The 12757-nt window shown below is 30.3% G+C and overlaps 1 protein-coding gene across 1 annotated transcript in view; it reads left to right on the top strand.

The window, feature by feature from the left end:
- ptc (protein patched) overlaps nucleotides 1-12757 on the top strand; it is a 106655-nt gene that overhangs the window by 79845 nt on the left and 14053 nt on the right. The window contains exons 16-21 of the mRNA XM_035363184.2: nucleotides 1038-1350; nucleotides 3649-3794; nucleotides 6170-6622; nucleotides 6723-6860; nucleotides 7716-7858; nucleotides 11825-11924. Coding sequence (XP_035219075.1) covers nucleotides 1038-1350; nucleotides 3649-3794; nucleotides 6170-6622; nucleotides 6723-6860; nucleotides 7716-7858; nucleotides 11825-11924 — 1293 coding nt within the window. The remainder of the gene's footprint in view (nucleotides 1-1037; nucleotides 1351-3648; nucleotides 3795-6169; nucleotides 6623-6722; nucleotides 6861-7715; nucleotides 7859-11824; nucleotides 11925-12757) is intronic.

Genomic DNA, 12757 nt, shown 5'->3' with positions numbered 1-12757 from the left:
CTTATATAACTCTCAATATAATTTATTATAACATTCCATAAAGGTATTTTATGTTATGAATTATTAAAATTCAAATAGAGGAAGAACATATAAAATCATTCATTTCCTTAATATTAAATATTCATTTCAGATGTATATTTTTTGATATATTGATATACTTAATGCATTGAATAAGTTAGTTAAATCTTGTGTAGGAGGATGTGTAAGAAGGCAAAATCTTACATGACGTGTAAGAAGACAAAATCTTAGCATTTTTGTGTGGTTTTTGTATGGGTACTTTTCCCCATTTCTTTTTGGTACTAAATGCTAATAAGCTTTTTACTATAAATTTTTCTTCAAAAATCACTAGGAGATATTTCCCGTAGTATTTTACTAATATTACTTAACAAGCATTCTATACTCACAGTATATGTATCTCAGATTTGTTTTAAATTTTTTTCTATGTATACACTCATCATATTCAAGTACACACAGATACATTATAATAAATGCATGCAGTATCTTATTTCAAAGTTTTTAATTTAATTGGTTTTGACTGGTAATGTTTAAAATCCTCTTTGTCTCAAATTTTTTGTTTGCACACATTTTTGGTCCAAAATTTCTTGTTTGTGAAAGTTTTTAAGCATTTCCCATAATTATTATCATTAACAAAGTCTTCTCATCAAATTTGATCTATCATTTCATATTCTATTAAATTTTCTGATTTTGTATGTATGTTTATAATGTTTGCATTTTTTAAATTGATAAAAGTATATTTTTAGTAAAACATCATTTTATATTGAATGATGAGATATGTAACTAACTTGCTCAATGCAATTTGCATATCAATATATCCAAAAATATACATCTGAAATGAAGAATATTTTAATGTTAAGGAAATGGATGATTTTCTATGTTTTTTCTTTCTTCATTTCGATTTTAATAATTTAGATGCATTATGATGAATGAATATGCATACTGGAAAGCTACCTGTACTGCCATTATATTTGTTTCACTTTTTAGGTTAACATTTATTTATTTATTTATTTATTTTACAGTTTGTTACAATTGTGTCATGTGTCATTCTACTTTGTTTTGGAATTTGGGGAATTTTTCATGTGAAAGATGGCCTTGATTTGACTGATATTGTTCCCAGGAATACAAATGAATACAAATTTCTCAGCCAAAGAGCCAAATATTTTGGCTTTTTTAATATGTTTGCTGTGACTCAGGGTAATTTTGAATATCCAACAAACCAGAGACTGTTGTATGAATACCATTATGCATTCACAAGAATAGACAAGATACTAAAGAATGATGATGGTGGATTGCCAGATTTTTGGCTTACTATGTTTCGAGATTGGCTTTTGGGTAAGTTTGTTATAAAATTTAAAATGTTAGATATATGTATATATTATTTTACAAATAATAATTTTGTAGTCATTTGAATTTATCAACTTATATTATGAAAAAGAATTTGACTTTTAATAGTGAAGTGCAAGGCAGTAGTTTATTTTTTTTTTAAATTTACTTGTGAAATCAGCCTAACAGTAATCTGATTAGCATGTTAGAATATTAGACTTTGTGATTTTTACAAGATGGTGATTTGTTTGAACTTGAGTCAATTGTAGAACTTGGGTGAAACTGTGTTTTTCCGAAGCATAAAGTTAATGTGAAAGACTTTCCTGCAGAATGTCCTCCACAAAGGCATCCATTCACTAGATTAGCCTTCATATGCTTTGTAGTATTTGTTATTTTTATTTTCTATTTATTTTTTAAAAGCCCTTAAAAAGTCAATATATATAAGCTCTCCTTCCTCAAGCAGATTCCCTCCTATGCTTTTCCTCAATCAAATTTACTTGATCCTTTCAACCTTAAGATTTCAAAAATAAGTAGCGAATTTTTAATACATACATTAATTTTTCATTCATATTTAAAAATTGAGCCATAAACTAACAGTATGTATTTTTAAGAAATTGTTTAATAAAAATTTGCAGTTTTAAAATACCTCCTGTAAGGTGACTACCCGTGGTTCTAAATTATTTTAATATCCTATGGACGGAGTGATGTTAAAGAAGGAATATTCAGTAGTGTTATGTACTTAATTCTCAAAAGTACTGTTCACTTTTATAAGGAGTTTTATTAGGAAGTTAATGGCCTAAAAAGTGTCACTGTATTTTTATAATTTTTGCATAAATAAACTGTTATTTGTGATTGAAAATCTTGAACTAAGAATATTTCTAAATTATTGCAAATGAATCTATTTAGCTAGAAAAATGTAGTGATTAAAAATAACTGCTGTAAACAGACAATTTCAAAAATATTTTTAAAATGGTAGTTGATGATATAGCACTATCAATCAGTGATACTTGATGATATGAATGATAGTTAATGACATAGCACTGTTTTTCCAGAATTTCCATATGCTGTTTCCCAAATCGTGCTGGAAAAATAAACTGTAATAAACAGATGAGAAATATTAATTTGCATTAGCTGTCCATTTATAAATGTCCGTCATTTGTTACATTTGGTATTTTTGGTCGTCAGAATATGTATTTTCAGCCACTTGTAAATAACACTTTAAAAAAGAAAATAGGCTCTCTCACTCTCTCTCTTTCTCTTCTTCTTTTTTTCTTTTTCTTTTTTTTTTTTCTTTTTTTTTCTTTCTTTCTTTCTTTCTTTCTTTCTTTTTTTTTTTTTTGTCAGCACATACAAAGTCATACAAAACTTTTAAATTATTCAGCTCATTTCAAAATTACTAATGTTAAAATTTATAATAATATAGTCTGTTAAACTTTGTAAAAACAACCTTTGGCAAAGAAGTCAGAATGTTAACTAAATTTTGTCAGGAAATTATTATTTTTTTTAAATGCAAAAAGTATCTGCTTGCCAGTTTTTAAAATCATTTTTAGCATAGCCAATTTTAACTGATGTTGGTTCTGTCTGAATGTATAAATTATGTTCGTTTTTACCAAATTATTTTTAAAATTTAAGGCTTAGAACATCTTTTAAGATGCAATTTTTTCCCTTTGATTTTTTTGAAATTACATGCAAACTTTCCAAACAATTGATATCTTAATGAATAATATGCAAATAAATTTTTGCTTTTTAAAAATATTTATAAGTTTTCATCTTTACACTGTAAAACAAATCATAAATACTTCAATTAACATAAAGTATTAAAATTATAACAGTGATTATTATCACATTAGTTAGTCCTCCAACTACCCTCAAAATACCTTATTTCAGGATGGGACAATGCAACATCTTGAGATTTTCGAAAATTAACTGTTAAACTGTCTCTGGTGTGATTCAGTGCAGAAGCAGTGTAGAATACATAAAATCTCTAAATTCTTCACTACATTTGATGCATAGTAAAGCTCAGCTTCGTAGTGACAAGTATGCTTTATATAATTGCATTTTCCCTAAGTTTTTCTGTATTATTTCTTTAGTTTTATAATTATCATTAAATGTTAATAAAAAGGGTATGACTGTGTGAAGGCTGTCTGCTGTGCAGACCTTGCAGTCTGATTTCCATTGGCCACTTCAAACTAGTAAGAATTGACTCAAAGTCTTTAAAGCATTAAAAAATATTCTAATGAATATATTATTCATTGTGTATCAGTTATTCAGAATTGAATTTGACTTATATTTGATCTGTCTTTGCAGGTTTACAAAAATCATTTGATGAAGACTGGAGCAGTGGCTGTATTACTCAAGAAGGCTGGTGCACTAATGCATCTGATGATTCCATCTTAGCTTATAAGCTTTTGGTTCAGACTGGACGTATTGATAATCCTGTTGATAAATCTCTTGTGAGTTGATGATTATATAGTCTTATATTATTAACAATATTTCTTTCATAATTGGTGTAAATTTGCATATGTCAAGACTGTTATTTGTTTTTGAAATGTAATAATAGTTATGTACTGTGCTGAAAACATATTCTAAATATAAGACTTCATAATTACTTATTTTAAGAATTCATGACAAATGTCTTTATAGTATCCAAATTTTTTCATATTGAAGTATAGAATAAATTCAATAATTTTTTCCCTCTACATATTTCACAAGTGCTGAGTCTTTGATGACATTAAGTTGATTTTTTCGGGCTATTAGGAAGCTGGTCATAGTTAAATGAAAACAGTGATGCTTACCTCTTTCAACTGGACAGTTGTCTGACTAAAGTCCCTATCACATATGCTTCCGCAATGTGGGAGTGGTCTTCGAAAGGGACATTTCTCAGAACCCACACATTTCCAGGAAACCCACATAGCTAGCTTACCATTTTCACTTACTACAAAGATTTAAACACCAAACAGTAATTGATTATTGCTCAGATGGAATGGTGTGATCCTTCAGAAGCAGAACTTTCATCTGATTGGTTGATCTCTATGCGAGATAGAGCTGCAGGCAGTAAGTTTTCAGCGAAGTTTCAAAATATCCCACATAGTTAGGTGGGACTTCGCTTCCAGCAAAGCCTTTTTCTTCTAGGAATCCTCCCGTTTAAACCTATGCTACCAGAATCTTGTTTCTCAGAAAAGTCCCATCTAGCAGGGACTGTTGCTAGATGTGTTAACCCCTTAAAACTAAAGCCATTTGCTGGAGTCAAAAATTGGCCCCACATTATCTCAATCAAAATGTACTGCTGAGGTAGGTAAGATGCATAGGATGAGAAGATAATTTTTTAGTAGGTGATTACCACTTGTCTTCACATTTAATCTCATGTTACTTTTTCTTTTGGGAGTAATCTTTCTCCCTCTACTCCCCTCTGATATCCGGGATCCTCACCACTGTATCACTAATGCTATGTCTGTGGTTGACTATAATTTACTGAGCACAAAATGTAAGTAGCAGTCATAAGTAGTTAACATAGCACAAAATGGTTACCGATATATACAGTCAAAAGTCGTTAATTCGGACACCCATAATTCGGAATGATCTATAATCCGGACCTCAAAACTAAAACCTTTCTGTGCATGCGCCGCGTTGACACATGCACATAGGCGTTTACGCGTGTGCGTAAGACCTTTTACGACTGCACATATGAGTGTGCGCAAGTGCAGAATACGTTTTCGCGTGCGCGTTTTATATATAATGGACATATAAGCTAAAATTATCTAATTATCTATTTCAGTTAATGTTGATGATTGCATTGTTCCTTAATTTTCGAATTGGATCCGGCTTATTATTTTTTGCATGACTGTAAGAGCAATTTTATAAAAGTAAGCTTAAACTTTCGATTATATCAAATAGAATTTCCGATATATATTTGTTAATATGTAAAGGATCTAAAGCGAAATTATGTTTTGAAATCCGAAATATGTTTATCAATTTCACGCTGCTCAGTGGGGGGAACGCCGTGGCAGACGCGTAATGAATTGGAAGTTGATCTGTCAGCACTATCCTTATCTTCAGCGCAGATGTTTTTATTTTATATGGCTTATAATTCCTTACCAAATGCTTTTCTTTTTGCAAATTTTGATACCCTTTAGATCATAATTGTTCTTTATTTCATAAATTACGGTTTCATATTTTTAATTTTAGAATTTCTGCATGCCATCTTACGAGATTTAAACTGATGATCTATAATCCGGAAAAATCGATAATCCGGAATCGGCGAAGTCCCGACGAGTCCGGATTAACGACTTTTGACTGTATCTGTTAAGATGACACGTTAAGCCTTTGGTGAAATATATATGAAAAAGTCTTATTGGAGTTTGCCTCTATTTTGGTATGATTTGATTGTAATTTCATCGTTATTGATAGTAATTTCATCGTTAATATTACAGATTTTAATGGATAAAATATTTCGAGGAATTATAAATAATCATGGATTTTGAAATGTATTTAATTTTTGTGTGGTCAAGATAAGTATAGAAAAGATTTTGTCTTTTTTGATTCATATTTAGATTTGATTTTCCCAACATATTGGGGGAAGAAAATTTATCACCTAAAAATTTAATTTATAGTGGAGGCAGCAACAAAAATTCAATTTCTGAGTTTTTAACGATCTCTACTACAAAAAATGCAATCAGATCACTATATATCCAAATCACAATCAGTAAATTGGACTAAAAATTTTATTTTGTCATAATATTTTGTGCAAATTGATTTACTTCACAGAAAACTTGAAATGTTGGCTTTTAGAAAAGAAACTTTTTTTTTTCAACATTGAACTTTTTTTTAGGTTAAAACAGTCAGACTTGTTGATAACAATGGCATCATAAATACAAAGGCCTTCTATAATTATCTGACAGCTTGGGTCTCAAATGATGCACTGGCCTACTCTGCTTCACAAGCCAATTTTGTGCCTGAGCCTCGTCGCTGGGTGCATGATCCTCAGGATGTAGAACTTAAAATGCCTAAAGCTCAGCCTCTTGTATATGCTCAAATTCCATTTTTCCTCAACAACATGGGAACAACTGAAGAAATCACGGAAACCATACGTGATGTGCGGTTAGTTTGTGAGAAATTTGAAGAGAGAGGACTTCCAAATTTTCCTACTGGCTTGCCTTTTATTTACTGGGAGCAGTATCTTGGATTGAGATACTATTTTTGGCTTGCTATGGCCTGCATATTTATTATCATCTTTCTTGTGATAGCAACTGTTTTGTGTAATCCTTGGGCAGCATTCATAATGGTAAATATATATCTCATAATTAATTGTACTAATGTTTGAAACATCAAGAAAAATGTTTTAATTTTTAAGCATTTTTTTCCAACTTCTCTTGTACTTTCAGGTATTCCCTTTAGCTGTGATAATTATAGAGTTATTTGGATTTATGGGATTGATGGGAATAAAACTTAGTGCAGTCCCTGCTGTAATTCTTATTGCTGCGGTTGGATTTAGTGTTGAATATGTTGTGCATATAATGATGGTAAATAAAAATTTAGACTTTTTATACTTACTTTCTGTCATCTTTATTTATTTAGTTATTATTTTCTTTTCTTTTATATACTGATGCTAACAGTCTCTTAGTATTTTTGTCTCTGTTGTTAAATTTTTAATTTCAAGAATTTTAGTACTTGAACAATAAATATGAAATCTGTATTTTATAAAAGGTACCAAAATTTTTCTTCCTTAGCATTGCATGAACAATGTGGATTATTACAGAGTAAGGTTTAAATTCACATAAATAGTATTTTAAGAAACTATTTATACATAATGCTATAATTATTTTCAAAGCTAGTTTATTTAGTAATATAACTAATAGCTATTTTTTTACCATGTTTTGAAAACAGAGAAACAGCTATTTTAACTATGAAGATACAGAGTGTAGGTTATTTTTTAAGAACAAAAAATTTTTAAATTTTTTAAAATGCAGTATTATGAAATATGTACATATCTAAGCTTTCTGTGTTGCTATTTAACCATGCGTAGGAAAACATGAAAACATACATACTGTAAGCTACTACTATAAAAAAGTTTGTTTTATATGAGAGCAGTGAACTTTTTTTCTTTCTTATATGTTTTCCATTGTTTCAAAATATACATATAGTCTCTTCAATATGTATGGTTATACAAAATACCATCAGTTTCGGCTTAATAAGAATAGAACCTATTGATGGCATATCTTTTATAAAGAATAAATTAAAAATTGTATGATTATTCTTTAGTATGTTGTGTATTTTCTGTGAAATGTAATTTTTAAATTACTTTGTAGCTTAACATTTAAAGCAAAAGTTTCCTTTATCATGAATCTGTCTCATAATTATTTTGAAATTTATTTTAGGGTTTTCTCACTAGTATTGGTAATAGAGATCGTAGGATGGTTATGGCTCTAGAGCAGATGTCTAGCCCTGTTATACATGGAGCTATAGCTACTTTTATCGGTGTGGCTATGTTGTTTTTCTCCGAGTTTGATTTTATTTATAGGTTAGTATAGATCTAATAAAATGTTTTTAAATATTGTTTAATTAATAGTTACTTTATTGTTGATTTTAACAGTAGTTACTGCATAACATGATATCAGTTAATGTCATTACTGATTATTATTAATTGCTTGTATAGAAAAATGAAGGAAATGCATTCTTTATTGTAATCATTTAATGTGATTCGAATTTCTTTCTCTTAACTGAAGTCGTAAGACTAGAAGTCACATTACAAAGTTACTGTTATGAATTTTATAAATAATTTTAGTCAAATTGTATCTTTTGTATGATATAACATGAAATGCTTCAAGAGATGAAATTCTGGTGGAAAAAGATTACAGAGGCAAGTCTGTTTAACATTGAGGTATCTTGCTAAATTAGAAATATATCACCAATCTGGCAATGTGTTTGGCAACTCATTTTTGTCACTGCCAAAAATCGCCAACTTTGGCAACATTTTAGTCTGATCCCTGTATAACTAACTATAATTGGTACTGTAAATGAATAACTGTAATGGATTCCTATATGTAACTGTAATTTTATCTTGCTGTTATGTATATTTTACCCGTATATGCCTTCAGTAATTTTGATAAACTGAAGGTATTAGAGATTTCTTGGTGGCCAAGGAAAAACTATATAAGACCAGAGAAACATCAGTTTTCAGTTTCTAGTTCTCCCTGCGACCTTCACTCTGTACACATAGGTTTTGCATTGCATTCTGTTTAAAGTGGTAGTTACTGATTGTGTTCTGTCAAACTGAGAAGAGCTGTACTAGAACTGTAAAGTGTTTGTCAAACTGAGAAGAGCTGTACTAGAACTGTAAAGTGTTTCTTTTGTGAAGGTAAATTTTAGCAAGGTGTCAACAGTTCTGTATGCGTTCAATCCATTATAAACCCATATACTCACAACAGTGTATATTAGCTGAGTAATTTTTGAATAAATTTTGAAATGGCTATGTTAATGAACTGAAAATTATTCATCTTTCAGTTGACAGTAATGTAAATGTCTTTATTGAAGTTGTAATCCTTCTGGTAAAACATAGCATCAATAATTCACCTGTCTGGTCAAAGGATGAAGCTGTAAAAGGATACTATAGCATTGAAACAAGTAGAATCTTGTTTCATAATCTGTAAGATGTGAATATAAGTGCAGCGGATTAACAAGAATTTCTTCTAGTTGCATCTTCTGAATATCTGGGCAGGAACCATGTCTAGGAAGGGAAAATTGTTTTAAGCTTGATGGCCTTTGAATATATGATGAACAAAGGTAGTTCAAAAGGAAAATGCAGCATCTATAATTAAGGTAAATGAAAAAAACGGGAGAATTGTTCAGAGTCGTAGCTAGGGTTTTCAGCGCCCAGGGGCAGCTGAAGATTTCGCACCCCCTACTGCTTGCCAACGATGGAAAACATTTAATTCTAAGATATCGTAACGTCAGTTTGGCACCCCTTGTATTCTGTGCTCAGGGACATATGCCCCCCTCTTGCTACGCCCCTGGAATTGTTGAAAAATTCAAGTTGCAAGATAACAACAAAAGTTATTGTTTTCTCAAATGCATCCAGGCCCAGTATGTGGAATAAATTCTAAGATGTTAATGGTGATTTAAATAAAGAATTTCTTATTAGGACTAAAATTAGAGGAGGTACTCCACTAATCAAGATATAATCAAGAATATATAGTATTCACTAATCAAGAGTATATAGTATTGGCTAGATCAATTTATCAAGAATACAAGCATTTTATAATTGAAATTTTATGTAATTACTGCTGTCTGTCTTTTATCTGTGAATTTTCTAGCTAATATTTATAACTTAAGATATATATTTGGGTTTTCCAGTATATTTTTCTTAATTTACTTATACTGCATTAATGTTGAGAGAGAATTTTTTCTTACTATTTAATGTTATCATTTGGCTAATATTATCAAAACAGCACTAGACAAACGTGATCAAATTTACCTTAAGACACAATAACACGCCGAATAAATACTAATTCAGAAGTCAAACAACAAAAATCAGCGTTATATTTACAAAATTTTCACAGGACTAGTTTCGATGGTTTTACCGAACCACCATCTTCAGCTGCAAAACCGCAAATGAACAAGATAGGAAATAATGATTAGATAAGATAAGAAAGCCTGGACAAGAATAAGCAAGTGGCGCCATCTGTTGGCGAAACCAGAACTAAAACATAATTTCTCTAAAAGCCGAAGGCAAATTTGGATTGGAATTAGGATCGTTAACTAGAACAGAAAGATTTTTATGAATGTGAAATGCCTCTAGAAAATCCAGTTCTCCAATGGAAGATGTTTTTTGAATAATTTTGGCAGCAGAAAAACTGAAAGTGTAGTTTTCGGACCAACAATGTTGAGCAACAGAAGATTTCTGTGTTTCCTTTTTTCTAACATATGCCTCATGTTCCTTGATGCGAAATTTTAAGGCTCTCTTAGTTTGGCCAATGTAAATTAAACCACACTGGCAAGGAATCCTATAAATACCCCAGGAATTCATATCCGGAATGGGGTCCTTGAGTATGGAACTTGGAATTTTATTGATTGGAGAATAAACAAGCAAACTGAGGGATTAGCCATGGGAAGCCCCCTCAGTCCCATCCTGGCTGATATCTACATGCATTATTATGAATCAAAATTGTTTGAAACTTTAAACTTCCCGGCATGGTTCCGCTACGTAGACGATACTATTACTCTGTTTGAAGGTAATAAAGATGATTTAAATAAATTTCTTTCAACAATGAATTCTATTGATCCTGCTATTCAGTTCACTTTTGAACTTGAGACTTGCAATTCTCTTCCGTTTCTCGACATTCTGGTCACACGTAACACATCCAACTTCAGTACTACGGTTTACCGTAAACCTTCATCGGTTTGCCTTCCACCACACTTTAAATCATGTCATCCGATTAAACAAAAGTTAGCTTCATTTTATTCCTATGTTTTCCGTGCTCTTCAGGTTTGCTCCTCCAAACTAGCCCTTGATGAAGAACTAAATTATTTAAAAGCAATAGCTACTGACAGGGGCTTTCCACCCAACATTATTAATCAAGCAGTTAAAAAATTCTCATCTCAACACACTAAAAGGCACACTCTTGTTTTAGGAGATTATAAAAATTCTGTTGTCATTCCCTTCTTTCCATCAATTAGCTATAAAGTTGCACATATTTTGCAGAAATTTAACTTTCGGGTTGTTTATTTTCCCATCAATAAAATTCTGAGTTCCATACTCAAGGACCCCATTCCGGATATGAATTCCTGGGGTATTTATAGGATTCCTTGCCAATGTGGTTTAATTTACATTGGCCAAACTAAGAGAGCCTTAAAATTTCGCATCAAGGAACATGAGGCATATGTTAGAAAAAAGGAAACACAGAAATCTTCTGTTGCTCAACATTGTTGGTCCGAAAACCACACTTTCAGTTTTTCTGCTGCCAAAATTATTCAAAAAACATCTTCCATTGGAGAACTGGATTTTCTAGAGGCATTTAACATTCATAAAAATCTTTCTGTTCTAGTTAATGATCTTAATTCCAATCCAAATTTGCCTTCGGCCTTTAAAGAAATTATGTTTTAGTTCTGGTTTCACCAACAGATGGTGCCACTTGCTTATTCTTGTCCAGGCTTTCTTATCTTATCTAATCATTATTTCCTATCTTGTTCATTTGCAGTTTTGCAGCTGAAGATGGTGGTTCGGTAAAACCATCGAAACTAGTCCTGTGAAAATTTTGTAAATATAACGCTGATTTTTGTTGTTTGACTTCTGAATTAATGGTACCTACTGTATCTAAAATTCAGCCTCAGATTTTGCCTTAGTTTCAGAATAATATTCTAGTAAAAGAATTTTAATTCATTTACTATTCCCCCTTTCCTTGTTTCAAATATACATGCTACTTATAGAAATGTAAGCTGTAAGAGAAGAGCATTCTTTTTTTCTGTCTAATATTTATTTATTTTTTAGGTATTTTTTTGCTGTTCTTTGTGTCTTAGTTGTACTTGGGTTATCAAATGGACTTATCTTGTTTCCAGTAGTTCTTTCAATTATAGGACCACCTGGGGAGGTAAGATGCTTTCCTTCTTTTATTGTTATAGTGTATGACTTTACATTTAAAAATCATATATCTTACATAATATAAAGCTGATGTATTATATATAATAAAGTTAATCTTAATTCTTAAATTTTTCTCATACTGAATGTTTTAAAAACATTTTTTGTTAAAAATTTGCAGTTATTTTGTAATATATATATATATATATATATTTTTTTTTTCATGATAGCGCTTTTATAATATCATTTGCAGTTTTGTGTATGCATTTGAGAGTGAAGTATTTGTTGTTGTTATAAATTTTTTTTAAAGGATTATTGAAACTGTTATAAATAATTATGTGTTTATGAAAAGCCTCTATTTTCATACACTTCTGTCAGTGCAAATATATTCAATTTCTACTTTAAATTATTATACTATGATCATGAAAATTCTGTAAAATTTTACTAGAATTATTTCTTCTAGATTATATTTTATCTGATGATTTCCGTAAGGAATTCATGTGTTTCACCCGACATAATTTTTGTGTTTTTAATTTCTTAACAAGCAATTTTTAATATAAAATGACTTTTTTTGACAAAATGTGGTTGGTGTAATATAACATTTTGCAAAAAGAGTTTGGTACTTTTATTTTTCTAAAACAATTATATCAGAAGTAATAATAAAAATATTTAAATATTCAAAACTGACCTTATGATGATGAGTTAAGAATGTCAGTTTTGTAATTTATCACAAATTATGCAAATGCTAAAATTCTGTAACTTTTTCTTGCAAATTGAAAAATAAATATGAAGGAGGGAGATATTTATGTTGTCTATTTTGGAAACAAATTTTGCGTTACTTTATCC

This window comes from Stegodyphus dumicola, chromosome 6 (genome assembly GCF_044657685.1).
Source record: "Stegodyphus dumicola isolate Sdum_Otavi_A_Nest chromosome 6, ASM4465768v1".
NCBI classification, from domain to species: Eukaryota; Metazoa; Arthropoda; class Arachnida; order Araneae; family Eresidae; genus Stegodyphus; species Stegodyphus dumicola.
Note: the sequence above shows the minus strand (reverse complement) of the source record. Positions and strands in the feature narration are given on the sequence as shown.